Source organism: Alligator sinensis, unplaced genomic scaffold (genome assembly GCF_000455745.1).
Source record: "Alligator sinensis unplaced genomic scaffold, ASM45574v1 scaffold969_2, whole genome shotgun sequence".
Taxonomy (NCBI): Eukaryota; Metazoa; Chordata; order Crocodylia; family Alligatoridae; genus Alligator; species Alligator sinensis.
The window spans coordinates 1,196,477-1,223,067 of NW_005842481.1; the positions used below are offsets into that span (position 1 = coordinate 1,196,477).

General features: G+C 38.3%; 1 protein-coding gene across 1 annotated transcript in view; it reads right to left on the reverse strand.

The window, feature by feature from the left end:
• The window catches only part of CTDP1 (CTD phosphatase subunit 1), a gene marked incomplete at its 5' end in the record, with an annotated part of 140,099 nt that extends 115,158 nt beyond the window's left edge, over window positions 1–24,941 (reverse strand). The window contains 4 exons of the mRNA XM_025212754.1: window positions 3,089–3,254; window positions 15,690–15,920; window positions 17,958–18,190; window positions 24,772–24,941. Coding sequence (XP_025068539.1) covers window positions 3,089–3,254; window positions 15,690–15,920; window positions 17,958–18,190; window positions 24,772–24,941 — 800 coding nt within the window. The remainder of the gene's footprint in view (window positions 1–3,088; window positions 3,255–15,689; window positions 15,921–17,957; window positions 18,191–24,771) is intronic.
• Between the last annotated feature and the right edge of the window lie 1,650 nt (window positions 24,942–26,591).

Below are 26,591 nucleotides of genomic sequence, written 5' to 3' on the forward strand. Positions count from 1 at the left end.
AGGGGATAAATATTTTTTGGAAATTAGTATCTTCTCTTTCCCATAACACTAATGTTATAATGTTTTGAATTGTTATGTTTACAGATCTCTTACATTTTTCTAATAGCATTCATCTTCTGTTACTGCCAGAGATCTTTCAGAAGCAACAAATAAAATCTAAAAAACAATTTAAAAAAATGGAAAAAAAACCAAACAAAATCTAAAGAATTGCACAGAAAAAATGTTTTTCAAACCCTGATAATCATTTTTAGCTGATTACTCTTATTTCAATGCCATGACTGCAATGTTAGGTAAGCAAAGACATTGAAGGGGAAATTGCAAAAAACTTGCTTGTAAAGCCATCTAGACTACTAGAATTCATTTTATTTCAGAACTAAACAAACAAAATCCATAAAAGAAAAAACTTTAAAGTTTCAAACTTTCAATTAGTCTGTCACTTGCAACTTCGTAATTTAACATGGCAGAGTTAATTATAGGCACTTCTGTCATCTCAGGGCACTTGAAAACCTTCAGACATTAAGCCAGTGACTTTGAATCATTATAGAAAATTATACAGCAATTTCCCTTATATTATTCTATCAGTATAATCAATTTAAATTGTTCATAATAACTACTACAATACCTTTACAGCAGTCCTCACAAAATCATAGTTCCAAATTCAACACCAAATTCAATTTGATGTGGAGAAAAGAACTGTACATAAAAAAAAAAGTCAAATCACCCTGAACCCAGAAAATCCATTATGAATACTATGGGCTTGAAGGACTAAGTAACACAAGAAGAAATAAGTGGCCACTTTGGATAGGTAAGTGCCAACGTTTCCTTAAAACGTTTCTGATCATACATCAAATCACATTATTTTTAAGAGCATAACCAGCTCATTGTGATTTGATGTACGATCAGTCATTTAAAGGAAATATTGGCACTTGCCTATCCAAAGTGACCATTTATTTCTTCCTGCTCATCTGACCTAATTTTGAAGTTGCCTTCTTAAACGATCTGAAGGATAAAAAACCAAAAAAAAAACAAAACCAAAAAAAACCCAAAACTTTTCTTCACTTTCACGTTCCTGAAGATCCATTCTCATCTGATCTGCCATCTCTCCTTCACTATCAGGATGCCAATTCCCTGGTTGGCATTTTCCATGTTCACTTGCTAAATACTCAAACAAGCACCTTCATACTCTTTCATTGTGCTTTTCATACAATGGAAGAGCTGCCATAAACACAGAAATAACTTATATTTTACCCTCTTTTAAAACCACCCTTTTAAAAATGTTGTTTTTCTGTGACAAATGGCAACAACCCAACTGCTGATAATGCTGAGACCGTAGCTTTGTGCATTAAATCAACAATGCCTTGCTGCCTCCCTCAAAAGCCCCCATACGTTTGCATCTATTTGGTTGCCCCCCGCCTTTTTTTTTTTTTTTTTATTAAGAATGTAAAAGCTCTTTGAAACAAGGATGGTCTTTGTTACGGGTCTATACAGTACCTTGACAATGGGATTTTGGGTCCACGAGGAGGGTTCCTAGGTGCTACGGTACTACAAATGAAAAGATACTGATCCCTTGGAAGAACCAACAAACAAATCAGATGCACTGAAATGGTTCATTTTACATATTGGATTGGAAGGTAAAACAGTGACCTAGTTACTGACAGACTAGTGACAGACTACTGCCCAAGCTTCATGGAAAATGACATCCATCTCTAGAAAGTCATCAGCTGACCCCATGACCAGAACTGAAAATACAAGTCCCAGTTACTATGGCAAAAAAGCTATCTTAATGCAGTATGATTATGGCTCACTTTGTGAGACAAACACAAGAACGTGAAAAATGTTAAGTCAGAAGTAGTGTTTCTCTCAGCACTTCTCATGAATTACAATCTTTAGGTCAAGTATTGACACCTTAAATTCTAACAAAATCCTTACCTGGAAAATTCAATATGCAACTGTAATGGTAGTTATTTTATTTCCTAATTAATGTAATAACTTAATGAAATGACACTTTGAGGAATATCCGTTCTACAGAGTAATCAACAAACACACAAAAATGCAAATTCAAGAAATTAAGCCCAAGCTAAAATAGGTACAGTAACATCTAAACAGAAATTAGATGCCAAAGTAAATCTAGCACTTAACAAAACGTAGATTAACTGTCGTCAATATTTATAACTCACTTCTCCCTCCAACAAGTCTCTGAAGTAAGTATCTTAAGGAACATTTACAAAGCATTTTCCCCACCCTCCTTCCAAAGACTATCAACTTCCATCCTTAGTTCAAATGAGGTCTCAAATTTTAGAATCAATTTTACCCTTACTTAACATTTAAGGAAACAAAATATATGCAACTCTTCCTGAAACATAATACCTTTATTTCAGCCACATCTCCTTTAGGTAGGCATTATTTAATGTAAATTATAAAAGGTTGAAAAAGCTATGGGTCATTCTAAAAGAGCATGTATTAATATAAGTAGTAAAAATATCAGTGTTTTACAGGTCTACATAGAACTTCAATTAAGTTGACAACAGTATTTACACTGCTAGCCTGTATCATCTTTCAGATTTCATGCATTTCTATACCAAAATTATATCAATACCACAAAATCATAGGAAAGCAGGGCTAAAAGGGATCTTATGAGAATCTAGTCCAGCCCCCTGCTCAAGGTAGGTTCACCTCTGACTAAACCATTCCAGCCAAGTGTCTGCTGAACATGCCTCTTGAAAATGTCTGAGGATGAAGATTCTATAACTTCTCTAGGTAGCCTTTGCCAATGCCTGACCATCCTCATAGTCAAAGTTCTTCCTAACTGCCAATCTAAATTTCCTCTGCTGCGGTGTTTTATAAGTCTACTTGCACAAACAAGTATTTAGCATGGTTTCAGTTAAGTTTGCATAATGGCATGCTGGATAGAAACTTAGCAGACCAAAAATGGTTCTGTTTCATATTACAGAAGCTTGTCTTTCACTATCACCTAGTTGCATGCAAAATCAGATAACATACACATCAATTAACAATATTAAATACCGTTACAGATAACTGAGCAACTTGACCATAAAATTAGAATCCTGGCACAATTATGTTAGCTCACCTCTTTATCCATACTCTCTAAATCCTCTTTACATAGTGTGTACAGTGGCATTGTTTCGGACATACTTGGCTGGCGTTTCCGTTTGGATGGACCCGGCTGCTCTTCCGTCTCACTTGCTGGCAACTCTTCTTCGTCAAATAACTGCTGTTGATGTGGTTGAACAACTCTGTAAAATTCCAGGAGGTCTCACATAAGAAAAATTAGTTTCAACTGCAAAATTTCATAAGACTGAATCAAATTCTACTAGGAAGGTACGGTTACTGAAAGTCTACCATTTCACTTAAGCACAGCCATGCTTTTTTTTTAGCAGGGCAACCCAGGCTGAGTATTTAAAAGTTGACTAAATCATCTTTGTCCTCCTTTGCCTGTGTGCTTCATAAGCTGATACTACATTTGCATATATAGTCTCTTCATAACTTATCTTTGAACCCAGTAAATTTTATATTCCCAATCCATGGTCAGCTCTCTCGTTATGGCAGCTAATGCTTGCATCGTTTGTGATCGCAGATCATAAGAGGCTTACAATAGTATGGACGAAGCCTGGTTACAAGGACTCATTGATGCCGAGTCTGAACAAGCTCCAAAAACCACAGAAACTTTTTTTCCAGCTTATCAATACATTAAAATAAAAGTTTTCCTTAATTTTAGTACTTCATTAGTTTAAATGAACTTCACCAGTATATGGAAAAGTTACAAAATGAAATGAGAAGGAAATGTTTTAAATTACTGAAAAATCAACTGGATAAACACACTGCTATGGATTAGACACCTGTGAAATTATTCACAACAGGAAAAATCCAACAAGCCAAAATGGAAGAACTACAGGCACAAACAGGAACAGAAGGGACTACCCACACCTTTTAAAGCTATGCATTTTTTTTAGAGTAATGCAAGCTCACCAAGAAGCTGTGGGATCTCCTGGTTTCTGCGAGCCAAATGATTAGGCTTTCCATAAAGAATTAAAAACTGCCACTAAGTTAAATACGGTGATGATTCTGAACCAGACTCCTTCTCTGGTACAAGGTTATAGCAGTCTAAGAACACCCAACCCAAAGTTCCCCAACTCTGTAACAGCTACTTGGGATCCCAACTATAACCTGGTTATGATATGCTATCTACAGCTATATCCCTTATACCAGCCAAAGGGAAAAAAAATCTTTACTATTTGCAAATTTCTGATTGCCTACTTGTCTTATATGATTAGGCATTTCAAGTTGATAACATGCTGCTAACTGTGGAAAGTTAGATGGATTTAATAAATTTGGCTTTTTGGAAGGACAGAGACAGACAGACAACTGTCTTTCATGATTATGTTTAGGGAAAGGAGACACTTGTTTTTCCAGACAATAAAAGAAAGTCAGCCCTAACTTCAAACTAGGGGCTTTCTCTGGTCTCTCCTGCAGAGATGAAAGCTAAACAATACAATTGTGTTAGGCCAGCTAAATATTACAACAATAAATGTGAAGCTTGGGAGATCTAGAGTAATATCAAATCATTGTTAGCTTTCCTTTTTCATATTTTCAAAATTTGATACATTTGCATATGTCACAATTCCTAAAGTGGTTTAAAACAATTTATCTGGCTTATTTACATAGCCTTGAGAGTTTTTACTTTTCTATAATGATTTGCCACTGAAGCTTTTTTCACTCAAGTATTTCTCCCTTCTTTGCCAGGTGCACACTTAAAAAAAACCCAAAAACATTCTTTGGTGAAACTGCACTTTGAGAAAATTTAAACTTATGAGAAGGGGAAAAAATGCAGAATTCCACAACACCCCAAAGGCATCGTTTTCAGTATACATGGCTGCTCACAATTTTTTTTCAATAAAATAACATAGCCAAGGCAAAAAACATCAATGCTATTTATATCCTTTGCAAACCCTTCTTTCAGAAAAAAAAAGGGAGAATGGCAAAAACAAGACAGGCATAGGACATATAGCAAGCAGGTGGACAAGCATGACCATTATCTTTACAGTTTATTAAATTAGGTTGTTTCTTTGAGGACAATTTCTTAGCTCTGATTAACCACAGACAGAAGTCTTTTTTCTTCTGATTAGCATTTTTACTCTTTTTTGACCATACCAGTTGATTTAAAAAGGAACAGCATTTACATATCAAATGGTGGTATAGGCAAGGACCATTTCATACCAGAATTATACTGTCATTTTTACAGTTTTCTTTCACTTGGTTCCAATTTTGTACCCAATAGAAAGCATCATTTGGAAAAAGTAACCCTCATCTTCAGAGAAGACTATCACCAGAAATATTAAAAGCAAACTCTTAAGATTGTCTCCACGCTCAAAAAAATAGCAAAAAGGAATAGTCTATGTTCCTGAAATGAGATAGTACAGAAATGGATCTTTATCTACACTCTCAATCATATATGCCTACTCTAAAATCTTCATTTACTGAACATACATTTACATACACACACTATAAAAATATACAGTTCATATGTACATATTCTATGTAACAAAGTATGTAAAGGTGTCTCATTCATAGGCCCACTGAGACCCAATGGGGCAGTGGAAGCAGGGCATATATAGTCAGTAAAAATGGAATAATTATCTTCTCTCTCACACACATGCAACTTCTTATGTATTTGCATAAACTGAGATTCTCAAAGTGGCCTAAGAAAGTTTATTTGGCCCCTTTATATAGCCCCGGGAGTTTTTTACTTTTCTATTTTCTATCAGAATGATATATACTGCTTTTTATACACAAAGTAATATATTTATATATGTATTCTATATATTGCATATAAATATTATATAGGGTATATTATATGTTAGAATTACATATTAAATTATATTATATATTGAGAGACAGACTGCTCAACACTATCAACTTTTTACCAATATAGTCCATCTTAATTCACTGCTGTAGCCAACAACTGTGACAGTGCAGTCATACCAAAAGACAGGACAAAAACACAAGAGCTTTCAGACTCTTAATGAATGATAAAATATTCTATTAGACATACTTTTGAGTCTTTACAGTTTCTATCGCTTCTTGTGCCAAAGAAAAATTAAAACACAGCAGAGATGTTACTGAAGTCTGCTCAGATTCATTTCAGGAGCACATTTTCAGCAAATGAATATCTTGTTCCACACATGTGCATTATTTGGATAGGAAAAGGGCACACATCTGTGAAAGTGACACATTATCCTTCTACGCTGCTACATATAGCAGTATAAGAACTTAAAAATGAAGGTAATTAATGTATTCATTAATAGCTTTTACCCCTTTAAATCAGTAATCATTAGGAGCAATGGCAGGAGACTGCTGCAAAGAAGTGTAAATTCTAAATATTCACCCAAATAGCTAGTAACACCAATGCTTCCTGAGAGGTGATAGATCTGTATTTTTGGTTCAGACCGTGTTCACGTGTCTACAACCCCACTAATTTCCATGGGAATGTTCATCTGTGTTAAGCTAACTGTAAATGCTTATGTCAGCAAAACTAAAATATACATGTTGCCCTTTCCCCACCCCACAAAACAGAAAGAAGCCAAGGGTTGATTTGTTAGTTCTCTTCATTCAGTTCAAAGATGGACTGCGTAGCACATTCTTTTACATATGACTTGAGTTAGTCTTTATAACAAAAAAATACTTTAAAATAATAACTAAAAAAAAAGTATGTAATGACAACAGATACAGCTTCAAAAGCAAAAACTGCACACAACACGTAAACAAAAACCTGTTTTACAAATGAATTACCATTCTAAATGAGCTCCAAAGCACTTATTTTCACCATAAATACTCATGTAACTTGTACCTCAGCAAACAAAAATATTTGGTGCCTCTCAGTGTCACTTAAAAGCAAAAGTGCTACTTTTAACTTTTTACATGAAAATTATACCCAATTTTTTTTCAAACTCATCTACCCTTGTCTGTTACTGTGTTATTAGTGTTCTCTAGCATATAACTTTCCATATTATTTTTGCTTTATTTTAGCCCAGGATGCCATCTGCAATTCTCCTTTCAGACAACATTTAATTAATTCATCTTAAGAATAGTTATAATTCTAGTCTGTTAAACTTATACTGTAATGTTTGCTGAATATCTTTAAAACATCTCCCCATTAAGCTGCAAATTGTCAAGATGCTTCCTTGTACATATGCTATTTAAAAAAAAAAGAATTTTTACTAATCTCTACTAGAAATATCCTTACTTTTACTGAAGGGACCAGCTCTCACTAACAATCAGTATACTCCTGGAAGCTTCCATTATACTGAGCATGGAACATGCTGGTACATCCATCTTTTTATTAGACTATGGTGATCAGGACAGGAAGGAAGTGTTCCCACAAGTCTCAGAGGCATGAATACACTGCCAGCACACTGGACTTGTCATATACAGCAAACTGAAAGAATTAAGCATGTCATTTATACTCAGTTGTTCCAGTACACATGTGTGTAGACACTAGGTCTCTTTTTTAATTTTTGATTTTTACTAGATTAATCAAAGACAAAACATGCTTAATTGCATCAAAATAAAAATGGGTACTACTCTGTTATTTCAGGTTCAATTTAGGGAGCCTCAGAACCCACTTTGTTATAAATATTATATTTAAAATAAGAAACCTTGTAATATGCTCTAAAAAGTATCAGATCTGTTCTTGTAATTATTAAGAACCTAAGGCCATTGCTACTATAAATTCATAATCACCTTAAATGAGTTCTCAGGATGGTAACAGAAGATTCGATTTTCAGAGAAAGCCACAGCATCAGGTGAATCAGAGACAGACTCCAAGTTGTCTTATTCTATTACCTGAGGCTAGTACAGCCAGAAAAGAACCCACTACATATGGTTCTGAATGTTCCTCTGAATGTTTTAAGGCACAAACCAGATTTTAGGAGCAGAATTAAGTGCATGAGTTAACCTAAAGCAGCTGAGGCCAACCTTTTTGACAGGTGTGCCACAAGTTAAGCGCTACGCCCTTCCTGAGTACCACTTTGATCCTGTTCCCCTGCCCAAGCTGCTGCTCCATTTTTTATTCCCCATCCTATCTGCAGCTGTGCTGCCTGCGCCCTCCCTGACCTTCCCTATTCCACACACGAGGCCTCCCATGGCATACACGCCATGGGCTGGCCAGCCCTGACCTAAAGTATGTCCCATCTCTCTATTGCCTCCTGGATTCATTTACGCTGGGAAGTTTGTCTTTGTAAGATGAAGGGCTAGCAGCCTAGTTACTTATCAAATAAAAAGCATAATAACGGGGATATGTTTAAAGAGACTGTGGCAGTTATCAGTTAACCTATTTTCACGCTGATGACTTTATCCAGTTGTTGAATTTAGCTCATTCAACAGTAGCCCCATGCCACATTTACCCTACACCAGTGTTTCTCAACCCACGAGTCGCGACCCAAAAGTGGGTCACAAGAATATATGAAAGAGTCGCGAACAGACTTTAAAAATGGATTCTCCTTTTAATGGAAAAAATGTGGGGAACTGGCATTTCCCTTGCAGGCTGGCAGAGTACCACCCTGCAAGGGGCTGCTTGAAGCCCTCCATGCCTTACACCTACCCTCTGCCCCACACACTGCGGGGCTGGGGCTGGCCACTGTTTACAAATGGGTCCCGGTACAGAAAAGGTTGAGAACCACTGCCCTACATTACTCAAACAGTGCTGTGATCGCAGAATTGTTCTTTCCCTTCTGGTACTTGTGACAACACTCATCACCATGATAACCAAGTTCTACACATATGGAGATACGAAACATTTTACCAAGAAAGAAGCAAAATTCAAGATTCCGCTTGCCATCAGACACCTTTGAGGTAAATCGACTGCTCTAACTTTTACCTGAGCCTAATTTGCATAAAATGAACTTTTTCAGCAAGGAGAGCTTACATCACACTCCAGCTCTCCTGTACAATACGAATTTTCATGTCTACCTAGGAGAAACTTTTACACTCTTTGCATCCTTCTATGCCTGAGGAAGGGTGCATGTGCCCAAAAGCTTGCAAATAAAGACTTTTTTTTCGCAACTGTCTAGTTGGTCTAATAAAAGATAATCGCCTCTACCACACTGACTGCTGACACATATCAAGATGAACTCAGTAAGGTATCTTCCCTCCGATATGAAAAGTATACCCATTTTACTAACAGGGAGACAGAAAACTTGCTTGAGATGCAAGGAACTGCTGACGGCCAGGATTTAAAAAAAATTCATGACTTTGCAACTCTGAACCTTCAAATGATTCTTCAAAACACACTGCCCAGACACTGAATGGACCACTCTGAACAAGCATCAGATTTGAAGGCCAGTTGGAGAAATGAGTACCAAGAAGAAGAAAGGGGGGAGGGGGTCATAAGACAACAACAGAGCAGATGGCTGCCTAAGCTAGCCCTCTATAGGAGAGACTGCACAATCCACAAACTTGCTGATCCCTGACTCCCCTATTTGTAGAGTGCCAATCCCATGCAAGGCATTTGAAAAGCTACTTCTCCCCAGAAGAAACTCACTGGAAGATCTTCATTTAGAACTGATCAAGGATCTGTAGAATCAAAGATGGTTGCTTCAAGAGAATACAGAGCAGAGAAGGAAAAACACAAAACAGCCACGTTAACCAGACAGGGCTTTGGTGAGTTATTCTCAGAAATCAGAGCTTTAAAATCCTTTATGGAGACACAGTTTGATAAAAATCAAGGCAGAGATGAAAGAAATTGGGAACAGTCACAGATCTGGAGATAGAGATAGAGGGAAACTTGCACTTAGCAATGGATCTGCAAAATAAAATAAAAATGATTAAAAATGGAAAAGAAAGAGAAGAAAAAACAAGAGAAGAGGAGCTTTGAGAGAAAATTAAAACTACAGAAAATTGTGAAAGAAAGCTTGAAAATAAGGACTCCCAGAAGGAGCGGGGGAGAGCCATAAGGATACTCCATTTACCTGATCCAAGACAAATTTGAATTTAAGGTGACCTTCCAATAATCAGATTCTATACGTGGAAAAAAAGTTATAAATGTTATAATTTTCCATGTTTAGAATCTAATTATTTGACGGTTGTCCATATCTCATCCTCTCCACCACTGCAGTGGGACAAGGAGTAGCAGACAGTAAATAGGGTAGTCAAATGGCTTGAACCCCACCCCTTGCCCATCATTCCTCCCACTACTTCCCGTCCCAGAGACTGACAGACTTTGAAAAGCAACAATACAATACAGAAAGGCAAACTCTTAAGCCCAAGAGAAAGAAGTTACCCAAGTACCAGGATAAGTAGACTGGGAGAAGACATAAAACTAGGGGGGGTATTCAAGAGGGTTCAAGTGGGACTGAATAACAGTATGAGGGAAAGAAAGAAAAATGGAAGGGGGGAAATCACAGGGTGAGGGGGGGGGGGGGGGGGGGACGGGGGACGGGACTCATCTTGGATTCAAGTAAATATGCAACATGGGAAGAGACTGAGGAAAGGCCTAAAACAAGGCTCTACATAAATCCCTTCAGAAAACAGTATCTGACTCATTATGATATAGTATCATAACTTCCCTAGGATGGGAGTTAGGAAGCTTCCAGGAAGAGAAAATTCACTACCCAGGTGCGGAGGGATTAATTATCTGAGGGTAAGGGTGAACTCCACATTTTAAGAAAGGGATAATGGGTACAAAAATAAGGATCATTTGGGGATCCAAATGGGAGGTAAATTGGACTGGGTAAATTCCAAGGGGGGCAGGGGGAGAGAGAGAGAGCGGGGCTTTGATAAATAAAGTTTCCGAGCAAAAATGTATGAACAAATGCACAAACACTAAGAGTACTGCAGGTATATTAAGTAGACCAAACAATGTGGGTATACTTTATTTCTTACTTTTTTATATTATAAAGAGGTGAAGGCAGTTATATATAGCTAACAGAACTGCTTTTAGACGCAAACATTTTATATATGCAACTATAACATTCATGAATAGTCAGGCAATCTGGCTACAGACACAGGCTTACTGGCTGGTGATTAATATATATATAGATATAGATATATATATAGATATCTATGCCATCTGTACTATATAGATCGATAAGTACTATAAATTATTATATATTATTTCTTTTGTAAATATGTTAAAACTCCAAACTCATACAATTCCCATATACTACTCCAGTGTTGGAATTTTGTTTTCATTTACCTGAATAAAAACAGTTAAAAAGAAAACAAGAAAGAGAAGTAGAAAACTTGCAGGGAAAAGACCCGTTAGTTTACTTAAGTGTAAGCCAAAATGTTTAATGGTAATCTTGATAGATTTTTTAATTTTCCATAGTTATTTTTCATTAAGGAAAAAGTTAATTCTCTAGCACTTGTAATCGCAAAAGAGACCTTTGAAGCAAAAGTAACTGGCGCAGATATTTGAACTGCTCCAAAATGAGCAGCTGCTGCTCTTTCTATATGTTAAACATTTCACTATTCTAAGCATGTCAGAAAGAAAAAAAAATGACCATTGAGAGACTTTCCTATAATGGGCTGTCTTGGGCATGCTTCAAGTGTTCTAAAGCAGCTATGCTGCCTCATTTCTGAGAGTGGGTTGGGTGTGCATCTGGCAGCAGTCCTGGGCATAATGTGCACATGCTCTGGATTACTGTCTAATTTATTTTCTCCCCATTGCATTACCATTAATGCACCACTAGTACCTTTGAAACATTTGGAACTAGCACACAGAGGCTCTGAATTTTAGTCCAGACTCATTCTAATTTTCACAGGTTTCCCCTTCTGACTTTGGAGAACCTGAAAAATAGACCTATTTTGATTTTGAATTTGACTTACAACCAAAGCTACAGGGATAGGCTCACACTAATTGGTTGGACTCAAGTCTGAAGTGTGATGTCAGAATGATACATTATTCTACTTTCTCACCTCATCTTTAAACTGAACAATAGAAATAACAGACAGAAACAAACACAGCTTTGACAGCCAGGCACCTAAACATAGGGAGAATTAGCCCATATCAAGCACCTCAATATAATGGTCAGATTTTCAGAGGTACTGAGCAGTGGCAGCCGTCCCATCTTTGTAGTATGTAGGGGCATGTCTGTATGTGCGCTTTAATTCACATTAGCGTATTTTAATGCTCAATGAAGTGTCACTAAAAACCTGTGCTATTTAGTTAATACACATTAAAATAGGTTAATGTGCATTAAGCATAATTTAAAAACTGTGCTCTTTAGTTAATGAGCATTAAGACAGGCTAATATGCATTTTCCTACTACTCACAATGGAGGTACTAGATTTAATGTGCATTAACCAAAGCGTGCTAATGAATGTGTAAACACGCCTTAGATGTTTAATTTGAAGCACCACCATTTGAACACTAGACTATGACTTTCTAAAGTATTCAAACAGTATCACTTCATGTCAACTGTAATCATCCTGTTTTCAGAAACAAAACGCAAATGTAGACCAAGTGGTTAAACAACTTAGGTGTCAGACGCATGCAAGTTGCGATTATTTCTTCTGCTTGACTAAGGACTGGGCAGTCTAGTACATCTATTTGTACTAGACTGTCTCTTCCTCACACAGCTCTCGCTGACCAACTCATTTGTTTCATCCACCTTTTACATCTCATCTGTCAGACTGTGAACTGTTTGGGGCAGTGGCTCTGTTGGTCTAACAAGGTTGGCCTCCAGGTGCTACAACCATATAAGTCACAAAGAGACTTTTCATTTATAAACTGACACAAAGCCCGAATTTCCCAGGAAAAGTTGCTCAATAACTACCAGACAGTGCCTTTATCAAGTCCCTGGAAAGATACATGTTCAAAATTGAACAAAATACCTTTAATTAGTGTTCCCTGCCCCAGTGGACCATTCAGAAAACAATTAGTCAAGGCTCTATAACTTTTGTAAAACACATCTGGATACATCAACCAAGTTAACTGAATTTTAGATTAACCAGTTAATAATCTGATTCCTGTTAACTAAATGAAAGGAATATATTTGGGGTATCTGGAAAAAACAACAACTCCAAACAAAAAACAACCACAGCTTACTGGTCTATACCCTATTAGTGAACACATGCTGCTCTATGTCAGGGCTGTCTAACTGGTGCCTGTGGGTCACATGCAGCCTGCAAGAGGTTAAATTGCAGCCCCCAAAGCTCCCATCCAGCTACCACTCCTCCATTGTTCAGGATCCAGGAGCAGCTGGGAGCTCCAGGCTTCACTTCCTTGCAGCTTCTCCTACCTACCCTTGCCCCAGGGTGCAGAGTGATACAGCCTTCAGTGCAGGGGAAAGCCTGCAGCCTGGGGTACCCAAGTAGTACAGTGCAGCAAGGAAACAACCAGAAAGCTAATGGTGAGCAAGAGCACATGGTGCAGCAGAAAGAAGCAACAGGGAATTAACTGGTGCAGTGGGGAGGGGGTTGCAGCCCTGGGGCTCATGGTCCCAGCTGGTGTATCCTTGGGTCACTGCAAAGTTGGGCAGCCTCATTTTACATACTTGCTTACTTTAAAAACAGACATGGCCACCAGTTAACTGAGAAATATGCATAATATCATGCATATATAGAAGTCACTTCTCTCAAATTTTTGCCCCTTAAACTAGAAAATGATTTGTGGTGGATGTGTAAAACAAGACCAAGATTTGACCTCCAAAACTGAAATTTAATTTTTATAAGTGATGGCTGGATTTTTATTTTCCTTCTTCAACTTTAAGTTCGTAGTTTTTCCTTGGGCACTGTTAAGTTCTTAGATTTTTTTTCCCCCCCAGGACAAAGTTTTGCAGTTTTTGAGTGTGATCAGAAACATGCTATGTTATGTGGAACATCCAAAAGCAACCCACTTGCATCATCACTGGCAGTGAGAAGTGCTAGAAAACACAGCAGACATGAAAGAAAACAAAAACAGAATAAAAAAAAAAGTTTCCCAAAGGCCTAGTTTGGGAATGTATCCACACTAGCTCATTTTAGATGCCAGCTGAGTTATCTTCCTTTTCCAAAATTAATCAAATGAATTACCACTTTTGCATTACATGGGGAGAAAAAATGGTTCAAAATAACCTTTTGTCCAGTAAATGTGTAGAAAAGGACAATTTTTTTGCCATTTCCCAGTTGGTTTAATAAAAGGTATCATTTTGGAACCAAGAGTTCTAGTTTTTTGTATATCTTCTTAACTTGCGGAGGCACAAGGGAAAATATGGAATTGGAAAAATATATTCTTGGAAGTGCTGCAGATGCAACCCTTTCCAGTCAATTTTAGAAGTCAGACTGCAAGGTATATAGTTGTAAGTTTAATGAAAACCCAGGGGTTACAAGTTGCTTGAAATTCCTCTTCCACAACACATTAGATAAAAAAAATAAAGAGCTCTTTAGCTGTTCTTTGGAATACTTGCTGTCTTGACAGTTCAAGTTTCTCTCTTCCCTGATCATTTACATAGTGTAATAGAATGGAAACACAATAATACAGAGTGATTGTTCAGAAAAAGAGCTGAAAAAAACCCCCAAAAACAAATAACAAAGCCTGTTCAAATAAAAAAGTGGAATAGGAATAAGTTATGTAGAAAACAAAATGAAATGAGAGTCAGACAGACTACAAAAAGAGGGGAAAAGAAACAGGTTCAATTCCTTTGGTAAAAAAGAAAAGCGTTGCAAGTAATTTCTGTAGCACAGGAAGTCTTAAAACCAGTAAGGGACCGGGGAGGGGGGGGAAGAGATAATAAAAAAAACCCCTGACTTTGAATCTCAGCATTTATGATAATACTTTGTATTTATTATGAGTGCTTTACAGCTCATTTAATCTCAACATCCTGCCAAATAGTCTTATGGACAGAAAAACAATTGCAGAGAAGTCAAGATTTCTAAAAGTGGGTGATTAAGCTTAGTCACTGAAGTTAACAACAGGAGATGTCAAGTACTTGGCATTTTTGAAAAATTGAGTTACATAAGCGTGAATTTTAGGAGCTGACCTTAATAAACCCTTTTGAAAATCTTGGTTTAATTGACCTGCCTAATCCTGACCATAGATTTTACAGTCTCCCTAAACTGCTAGGTTATGATTTAAATCACCAATCCCATCCTTTTTATTTCAGAACCTTAATTTACCAAAAGGGTTGTCAGTGGTTTTTAGGATTAACTAACACACTGGTTAGTTAAACCCCTTAAAAACACTATTATCTCATAATAAAATCCCAAAAGCAGTCAGTCATCCAAGATAAACAGAGGAAACAGTTCTCAAACAAGACTGCATACTGTACTTTATTTTATAGCCAAACAACAAAAACAAAATAATTAATAAAAACTGGATTGAAGAGGATATTTGTATAACATTCACTTATTCTGAGCTGTAATTTATGCATTCTAGAGCACATAAAATAACAACACGGTATATTAACTGGGTTTCACTAAACACCTAATTAAGGAACCCATATAGAGGGTCAGGTAGTCAAAAAACTCATTTACATCACTAAAGCCAATATCAAATGAAGTGAGCAGAAGAAAGTTACGATATTCTAAAAAATTGTTTGTTTGGTTTTTGTTGTTTTGTTTTTGCCTTTATCGCGAGCTGGCTAAGCCCAAAGACAAGGCAGCTACACTGACCAGGTAAAATGTTATCACACAATAGAAAAGGAAGAAAACTCTGAAAATAAGCTCAAGTAATCCTTAGCTACATTTTCATGTACCTGAAGGATGAATGCTCCCCATGTACTGGTAAGGTGAGGGGAGGAGCTGGAGACTGGATGTACATAGACTGGCCAGAAGACTGAGAGCCCTTTCTGATTAGCTTTCCAGTGTTGGGATCATAAAGCCGAACTTCAGGACCAGGTTGAGACTTTGGATGGATAGGCGTTGGGTGAAACAAAGCTGTCTGGAACGCACTGTGTGTATCAGGAAACACAGCAGGACTGTTCTCCCTGTTGGATGAAATTTCAAAACAATTTAAATGTAGCGTTTGTAACTGGAGTTACATTAATATTTCTCTTCCAGTGAAAGAACACACCAGACTCCTCTAACTTGTAACAAACTGTATTACAGCTCCACAGCTTCATGACAAATTGAAACTGCTTTTTTTCTTAAGCAAGTTATTTAAGAAAGATCAAGGATCTACACTTCCAAATGCACATAAGAAAGATGCCTTGAATTTATCATAATATGTACATAAACAGACAATTACTATAAACACCTAAATGTCACTCTCAAAGTGTCTCTTACAAAGTTTACAAAGTTACTGAAATGGTTCCGTTACATATAATACACCATTTAAACCAGGAGAGTCAAAGACACAGCCCATGGGCTGGATCTGGCCCATGGAGCCCTATGATTAGAGCCTGGTTTAAATCATGATTTCACATTTCTCATGAAAATCAAAAAATTAAGTGATTTTCATGAAAAAACAATTTGCAACAAAATGCCACAATATGGCCATTTGCTGAGGAGTTCCCCAGCAAGTGGCAATGTCATGGCATTTTGTTGCAACAGGATGGCTGCTGCTGGCTGGGGAAAGCATTCCTCAGCCAGCAGCAAAAATCTAGCAGCCCAGGGGAGGGGGGAGGGTGTCACAAAAAGGGACAGCAGGAGGAAAGAGCTTGGGGATGGGCTGTTTGTTCCTTCAAGTGGGAAAACTGGGGCACCAGGGGTTGGGGGCTGCCTTGGCAGACAGCCTTGGCACCAGGTAGGGGAGGGGCTGTTTGCTCCTCTAGGCAGGAAAACTAGGCTACTGGAGATTGACAACACATGCGCTGAGAAGCAAACAGCCCCTCCTCTACCCAGTGCCAGGGCCGTCTGCCAAAGCTGCCCCCAACCTCCCGCATCCCAGTTTTCCCACCTGGAGGAGCAAACAGCCCCCCCCGCCAAGCTCTCTCCTCTTCCTCAGCAATGATCAGAGGAGCAAGAGGCCTCTGCTGCTGCAATTAAACCTGGCCCCAAACCTGCCCCTCAGCCCACTGGGGGTAGGGGGGATGCGCCATGATCTGGGCATGAAAATGGTGCCCCTGCCATGACTTGGCTATATTAGCAAGCACTGCCTGCAATTTAAACCAGACCCTGCCTATGATCTGGCCTGTGGATCTCAGACAAACGCTATGCAAGGCATACAGCATGCACTGACCCAACTCCATGGGCATTGCATGGAAGCACAGGGAACCAGTCTGGGGTATGAACTTCATGCAGTGCCTGTGCCAGAGAGGTACCTCCTTTCAAATTATGATGCATCATGAAAAACCTTATTTATGGTACAACTGTTAATCCACATGCTAAATTACTCCATACTTTCAGTGAGTTAAACATCGTACAGACAGAGCTCAACCTCTATCACAGATTTTGATAACCCTTTAGTATTTTTCTTTAAAGACAATTCCTAGGTTTCTCTTCAAGTTGTTACCCACTCTGCCTCCATTCTCTGTGTCCCTTCCTCCTTCAATTTGTTCTATTAACCTATTTCTTGTCCAACCAGTTTCTATGATTCAAGAGTATTCATTCCCTTTTTAGTTCCATTTCCTCCCACATTTTGTCCCCTTATGTTCTGCTTCTGCCTTGAGTTTCTCCCCCTCATCTCCCTAACTTGTCATCACTCAGATCCATTAACTCGGGCTTCTCCCAGCATTAAGTTTTGCATGTACATCTCAGCTCCTGGCCACTAATGATTTTCAAAAGTACATCATCAAACCTGCTAATGAATTAGTGGCCGCCATGTGCAGTAGCCCCAAAGAATTACTTGGGCCAGAAGCTTTCTTCAGCTACAATAGACTGTATTGTTTCCTCTAACCTTCCAAGGGACAGCTCTGCATTCATAAAGCTAAAAGAAAGGGTTACTTTCATGAAAGCCCTAAACCTTGCGGACTATTTTGGGTTTCCCCTATGCTATCTTTTCTATAAAGTAAGAACAGATCAGTATAACCATGAGCAACACATCTTTGGTCCTTTCTACCCCCCACCCCCCAAAAAATGTTCACCTGTGTGCTTTGATGTAATCATCCTTCAAAGGAAAGAGCTGCTCTTCTACTTTGTCCCAACGCTCCAAACAGCTCCACAGCCAATCAGGGTTAACAACATGGAGATCTCTGCAGTCCTGAGCTTGCCGTACTTTTTCTGTGCCTATTATGAATTCAAACAGAACAACATTACAGTGTTCTGAGTGGAACAGAAAGCAGCAGTTTAGGTACACTGTATCAGGCAACTGGCTATACTAACACAATTTACAGGCTATGTAAAGATTAAAAAAATCATATTATCCACACTGCACTAGGAATACTATTTTGTAAAATCCCCAGCACCATTTGTACTTCATAAGCATTCTGCTGAAATTCACTCAAAATGGGAAGTACAACCAATGAATATATAACAACTGTGCAAACACACACATGATCAATATTGAGTAAATGAGAAAAATAGGAAAAAGAATTTGAGTTACACATTTCTACAAACTTCCTTCTGTATCAAATTTATCAGTCTAAAGCAGGGGTGGCCAGAAGCAGCTGCTTCAATACTTCTAAAAGCATAAGTTACTTAACATTGACAAGTACATTTAAGACTGAGTATGACAGTCAAGGCCAAAGCCGCCCCCTTTCATTTGCCAGAAGTTTGACACTCATAAGGCAAAAAACAGAAGCATGGACTACTTAGCATAAAAAATAAAATTACACAGAAAAGATCAACAAAGAGTTAGCATGCACTCAAGGCAAATTTGTAAGCAATGGAAAGAAAGTGTTTCTCAGAAGAAATGTGGTCAGAAAGTGTATTTCATAATCCAGCATATAACTAAGCAAAACCTACCACCACAAAGCAAATCACCTAAGAGCAAAAGAGCAAGCAAAGCTCTGACAGTTCTTTGGCGAGATCTCTAGCAAAAACGACACCACTATCATGTACAAAAATAACGCAGCCTCAAAAATATACGATGAAAAAACTAAGAAGGTAGAAACAGGAAGCACATTTTAAACTCAGAGACAAATAAGTCTGCAACAAAGGTGACTTGAGAGAGAACAAGAGAGAGTTTCTACTCCAATGTGTGATATGTGAAGGAGTGAAAGTCTGAAATTTTTTTTTTTTTTTAGCACTGACCAAAAGCATCAAGACACGCAGATAAACTCCCTAATCCTTGGACTAGGGACAGAAATTACAGAAACTGGTTTAAGTGATCAGAAACTGGTTTAAACCTGTAACAGAGTATAAATTCAGCACATATAAACCAGCTTCAAAATGGCAGAAACTGGTTTACGATAAACCTGATTGAATGTAGTATCAGACTTAACTGATTTAGGTCAAATTGGTTTATGGAATTTCTGTCCCAGACCCCTTCCTGGTTTAAGTTAAATCAGATTTCCCCAGCATCCCAGCATGCTTTTCAGTCCTAGGCTAGGCTGGGTTGTCTGCTCCAGAGCTGGCCCTATCCCTCTCCTCCCTAGCTGGAGCTCCAGCTACCCAAGGAGGTGGAGACTGCAGGCACAGCAGCATCTGCCTGGCTTCCCTCTGCTCCCCCCCTCCTTGCTGCTCAAGAAGGGTTTTCCCAGCACTGGGAAGGGGGGGGGGTAGGTGTGTGTGGGTCCAATTTATTGGAATGAATGCAGACAGAACAGTGTCTGCTTAAGGCTTTTTGGAGCTAATCAACAGGCCAGATGGTAGTGTCCCTTTGTTCTTCATTAAAAATGCTTTGCAAAAAGCTATTTAAGAAGAGCTTAAACTAATGAGAGAGGGGCTTTGTTTGCTTGATGGGCTGATAAGCTTTGTGTTCTGATAAGCTCCCTGCTGGCTTGCTGTCAGTGTTCAATTGGGGACAGAGAGGTGTGAGAAATGACCCGGTTTGCAACGAATGCAGTGCCGATCAGTTTGCTGCAGACGGTATGAAGAAGCAGAGACAGGGAAACTGAAAAGCTTGGTATCACCAACAGATGCATGTAGTCCCTATAAGGAGTCCTTCTCCCCCACCTCCCAGCCCTCTGCTTCAAAGTCTTAGCTGGGAGCTGGCAACACACCCTGCCTCTTGAGCAGCAAGCAGAAGGGTAAAGCCTGGAAAGGACTGCTTCCCCCTCCCCCTCCAGGCACACCCCAGCTGGGGACTGTGCAGGCAGGGTGGGAGTTTAAACTGCTCCCTAGTCAGTGCCCTGCTAGGGCCTGGCCATGCACCCCCTCAGCTCAGCATTGAGGAAGGGAAGGGAGGGCTACTCTAGCACCCCCCAGCTTACAGCCTAAGCCACTGCAGGCATGTGCCTGTATTTTCTGAATCAAAAGCGAATGTCTAGTTACTTGCAAATCGGTTCAATCTCTGCAGGTTAGACTACCCTGCAAGGACCGAATCAATTTAGGTTCTGGCTTTTTGAATGTCTGTCCCCAGCCTGGGAGACACAGCAGAGAGAGCAAACTAAAGAAGAATCTGTCTGCGAGTCATATATGAATGCTAAATAATAAAATGAGGGACAGAATGACACCCACTCCAGACAGACAACTGAAAAATACTTCCGAAATTATTTTTACACTTTGTAAATACTTCCAAAAAGAAAAATTAGTTTAATTCACATATCTGAAGAGAAAGGGCACTTTGTGCTTGAAAGCTTGTCTCGTATCTCTCCCAAATATACAGCTGGCCAAGGATATCACCAAAAAAAGCCCTTGCCTCATTAAAAACAGCTATAGTCCTCTTCCATGCCACTGGCGACCATTGACCAATATTCATTTCTAATGTCAGCTACACAGTGGTAAAAACAACATTCATATAAATTTTTATAATGCTACTTTGTATCATTTGGAAACCAGAAATAAAGCGCACACACAATCAGCAGATGATATTCAAACTTGGCTTAAAATTTACATTTCAGCAACCATTTTCCTGGGATGGAAAACCCAGTTCTTGAAGGTAAGGAATACAATAATGCACCAAGGAACTTGGGGATTCTAGTCATGGATGCATTCAAGTAGCTCAGATGGAGAACAACACCCTCCCCATATCTACTCAGCTTGTTTTGTTCCTGTGGAGAAAATGTGTGAAGTTTAAGAATCCTTGGGCCAGCTCTACATCTAGTAAATGGATGTGACCCGAAGAAACAGAAAAGTTAAGCTTTTGATCAACAGCAGAAAGCTTAGAATGTGGAATAGTGAGGTTAAAAAAAAAAAAAAAGAGTAATATTTTCCAATTTCTAGACCTAGAGTTAAGAGGACGGTAATTAATTCGGTGGTTTTAACCTAGTTCTCAGGTGTTTTATCTGCATGACTAACCATCTAACAATCTGACTTCACTTTTCACTGCTTAAGGCAGTGGCAAGATCTGAAATTACAGTTTGTCTGACATACAGCGCAAAGAGCTTGAAGGCGGGGGGGGGGGGGAAATCTCACTATGAATCTTTCTGAATTTAGCTATAGTGGTTTCCCTTCCTTAGCATTAAAGCTTACATTAAAACTGTAATGAACCCTTTGCCCAGTTGTCAACTGTTAGCTTATTAGGTTACAAAAATCTTATAGTTTGGAGCAAGAAGAAAATTAATATCACTAGTACATTGAAAGAGAACATCTAACCTTTGAGAAGTCAAACAGTAAAGTCTTTTTCCCCTGTACACTCCTACCTCCTCCCTTTTTTTTTTTTTTTAAGATTAAAAAAAACCCCAAACAAACCAGGAATACATCCTTGGAGATAAATTCTAGTCATATCCAAAGAACGTTTTTCACAGATTAGTGGCAGCAAAAGAAACATTTCAATGTTTGGGGATTACAAGCTGAAGAACTATAACAAATTAGGTGTCTTCTCCCACACAAATCCCCGATACTAAAAAACTAAATTATGTTAGATTCTGATCCTAAATTAGTTTTTTAGTTGCATTTTATCAGGGCTTTCTAATGGTTTAGAAAGGCTTTGTTTTAATTTCTGGACATGCAGGAAGTAACACTTGATGGCTGAGACTCCGCTAGAAAATTTTAATCATCAGAGATCCAACAATGCTGATGCCAGCAAGTGGTTGCTGTGCAGGAGATTGTAGAGTGATTCCAGAAAAGACATTTGGACCACTTTACAGTTTCCTGTTTAGGAAGGAAAGTTATCAACATCTACTGACAACTCACACTTACAAGGATGCTATAACATGCAGAGTAAGCATGTTTTCAAGTCTATCTTTGGTCATAAATTAGTAAATTTACAGCATCATGCAGACAACTGCTGTAGAAGTGGTTTTTTTTGACAAGATGGATACTTCAGAAAGGCCAAGGATTAGAGCAAAACCCTTAACTTCATTAAAATTATGCTTCTACGCAGGCCATATGGGAGAAGAATCAGGTTTGGATTATCAGATACAGGTTTCAGGAAGAAAAGATGGAGGAATTAGTTTAATTTGAAAAAAAATGCCAGATTCCAGATAGTGAGACAAAAGGAGAGCAACTCCTAAAGTCCATGGTAGGAATCAGGGTGGCAAAATGAACGTAAGTCTGAGAATGAAAAGAACAAATTCAAAGAACCTGATTTAAAAAAAAAAGAACAGGTAGCCAGGAGAAAGTTGGAGCATTTGAATGATACATTCACTTGCATGCAAAAAATACTAGCTATAGTCTTTTGGTTATATTAAATTTATCATACATACACTGTGATAATTACAAAGGATGAAGTGATTTCTTGTATAAATTCGACCAGATTAGGTATCTCTGGCTGATGCAAATGGGACATGAACGTAGGAAGGTAAACAAATTCCAAATATCTGAGAGGAATGAAGTCCAGTGCTCAGATCTCAAATGACAAAGGACATGCCTTGATTTCATTTTCATTTGTAACAGATTTGAGAGGTTGTTTTCTCAGGCATTCTTAAAATAAAATTCTTAGAGTGAACACTTGCCAGGCTCCTCAGTTTTATTGCCAGTTAGTGCTCAATCAATGCTCAAGGTCTCATGCAGTTGGTTTGGTAAGCCATTGCCTATACAGATATGTCTAGTGCTCAAGGATGCAAAAGCTTTAACATACAGTACAAACCAATATAGCAGTGTTTTACTGAATCTATGGAAGGCCTGAAACAAGAGGAGCTAAGCACCTCAATAGTGTTTAACCCTCAAAACTAAAGATAGCAACATGAGCAGTGAGCTTGCTTATCCAAAATTGCTTCTCTACCCCCTGTTCCCTACTCAAGTACCAAGGCTTTCTGCTTCATCCTTGACAAGGTTTACAATGTTGAAAGGACACTGCATGTTTCAGCATATTTAAAATTAAAAATAGCACAAGATGAAATTTTAAATAAATACAGTTTAACTGTAGCCATTTTGTGTCCTGTCTTCAAGGGATACTCAGGTCAGTCCATAAGACTACTTTACAAATCTAGATCAGAAAGAAATATTTCCACAATTCCTCTCCTTTTCCTTTTGGCATTTGCAGGGTAAGAACTCGGTATTCCTCAGAAACCTCAGCTCTGCAGCACCTGTGGAAAATGGGACTCAATTTACCTTTTTTTTTATCCAAGTATTACCTTGCAGAATTGAACTTTCTATGTTCAGAGCTAACTATCCATTGAACATCTGCAAACCTGTGTCAAAGATGTATTTTAAACCTGACACCCCTTTAAAAGCTATTAAACTAAATGAGAAACCAGCTTGACAATTCATTTTAGCCTTTTCATTGACAGACAGTTTTGCCTCCTTCAATTAATTAATTATGGATTATCAGAGCCAAACTCAAAAGGAACACAAGATTTTTGAAAGCCTAAGGGCAAAGGAAGTGCCAGGGTTCTAGTCCATATTGCTGTTTGATCCGAACTACCATTTTCATATTTTACTTGACATCCCAATTTTAATATATCCTATTCGTGACAGTCATTTTGTGATTAGGTTATATGTTTGTCACATACTTTAAGAGAAGTGTATGGACTTCAGAAAGCTACAAAAAACAAAAAAACAAAAACAGGATGAAACAGAATTAAAATCCTTATTCATAAAAGTGGTGGCACTTTGTTTCTTTGTTTGGGGTGGAGGGGAGAGGGGGAAGGGAAGGGAGAAAAACATTGGGGCCTAAACAGATTTAAATCTTCCTATTTTATGTCTACTCCATTAAAATGCCACAGGCAAGTTTTTTTTGTTTTTAAAAAAAACAAACTAGTTTTTATCTTCTAACTAAAACTCAAATCTAAAAAGCCAACTAAAGTACTTCACATTTAATAAAAGTAGTAAAAAGAATACAAATTTATTTTCTGCAACTGGTAGTTCAGTCATTCCTTAATAACCAATTTGTGAAAACAATGCCATTATCAACAGCCACCCAGTCCAGTAGTAACACCTATAGCTGACGTTAGGTATATCTATCACCCAAAACATATATACACTACAGATTTATACTAACTGAGAAAAATTATGAGGAATAGGTTTGGTCCTTTCCTCACGGAATTAACAAGTCATATTCTGAATCATTAAGACAAAGTTTCTGTAACACTCCAGTCCATGTAACTACAGATGTTTTCCCTATTACACAAAAGGAAAGCCCCTTTTTTTCCTTAAGGAAAAAACAATGATTTTAGACATCAACATTTAGAGTCACACAGGGTAAGATCTAAGGATACCTTAAGTTTTCTACAATCTCTTATGGAAAGGATGTTTCAGCTGAGTCTTGAAAAAGTATCCTAGAATTCTTCCTCACTTGAATAGTGAACGTAATTGTGTTGGGCATAGCAACACCTAGATCTTTTCCCTTAGTGCACTCATCCAAAAGATTCCAGGCTTAGCCAAAACAGCATGGTTTTTTGGCACCTCACTTCACTGGTTAATGAAAATTTTTATTGAGAGAGAGTATTATATCAATAAACGCTTGTGACGTACTTCCGTATATAGTTCATTGTTCCGCTGGTCAGGCATAGAAAGAAACAGTATGCAATAATGCATACACTTAACTACATGGTTTTCTTTTTCTTCCTTAAACACAGAGAGATAGCCTAAGGAAGTATTTCCAACTCCTAAGATCCCATCAATAAGAATATCATTCCAGCTAACTGCACACAAGAGACACAAGGCAATTATTTCCATAAACTTGTCCCCAAGGATTTTGAGCTTTAAGTGCAGCTGGAAAACTTTGAGATTCCAAGCCTCTCACACCTGATTTTTTCTTGCCAATTTCCTCTGTTAAATGTTCCTGCCTGATCCAATGAACATATAATTAAGTCTACTTTAACTAGCAATGTCCTCTGAGAATACCAATGGTGATGGGCATTCTTGCTGATGGGTGTCCTGAAGTACTGGCCAGATAGACATTCTTAAAAAGTTTAATATTAAAGTGTTGGGACAGACTCATAAAAGCCACTTTCCTCCTCACCCCTGGTAAATAGGAAGCTTCCCTTGATGGGTTAAGGAGAAGTTTCAATCTGTAGAAGGTAAGCTTTCATTTTAAAGAGCTTTCAGAGAGTGAATTAATGAAAAGCTTTTCTTCCCACCGAGAGGTTGTGGACAGAAAACTGCCAGCCCTTGTGATGCTGTCCATCATCTTTCCAAACTGCAGAAGAGGAAAAAGTAGTTAGAACTATCAGAATTATTAGTGGGAAACCCATCAACAAAGCAATGCCAAAACCATTTATTTTTAATTACCAGGTTCACTTTCCCAATATTTGAGAGAAACACTGGAGCCATTCTTTGGGGAGAACCAAAAACTGAGGCTGGATGGAAGAGATTCTCTTCCAAGTGGGAAGAAGAGAAAGCAACCAACCAGGATAATGAGTTTTATTCAAAAGTTAAAAGAGAAACATTTTTGTTTCTCCATTACTAGCAGCCCAGACTTATCTGGCCTCTTTTGCCCAGATAAATGACCTAGCCCTTCAGAAGCAGAACCTTGGTTGGAATCCATGTGTTCTGGAGTTCCTGACTGCAGAACTGTCCCGTGACAACATGCTCCTACCCTGCTTGCTATCAATATTATATATGGATATTTTCTCTCTTTTTGCACATGGATATTTCTCTTTTTCAAAGATACTGATAAAAATTATTTGATGACTGTTGTGGTTGTACCAATGTGCACCCAAATTGTCAGGAGCCTGGAAAACCTCCAGTGAAGGATATTTCACAATCTCTTTTAAGCACCATACTTTATAACTTTATTAAAGTTTTGCCTCAGATTTAATCTAAATTTGCTTTTCTGTGGTTTCAATCCCTTGGCTTCATGTCCAGGCCCATGACAAAAGAACAGTTCTCTCCTGCTTCTTTATAGCAGCCTTTCAAATATTTGAAAGCTGCCCTCCCATATGGTCTCCTTAATCTCCATTCTCCAGCTAAACATACCTAGTTCTCTTAAGCTTTCCTCAGATGAATTGACTTCCAAAGGCTTGTCCTCTTTGTTTCTCTATATCCTTCTTAAAATGCAGACACCAGATCAGCGCAAACTATTCCAGCTGTGCCCCAAACAATGCCAAGTAGTGGTACTATTATCTGGCATGTCTTGCTTGCAATGCTTTTGTTAAAGCAGTCCAAAATTGCATGCATTGTTTTGGGACTGCACTGCATTGCTGACTTGCATGAGTTTGTGATCCATCATAATACCCAGATGATTCTTGGGTCAGTTGTCTGCAACAGCCCACTGTATGTGTAGAAGAACATCTTCGAGTCTTTTGAAACATTCTCATCGACACTCTGCTGTTATTACTCGGGATAGCGGC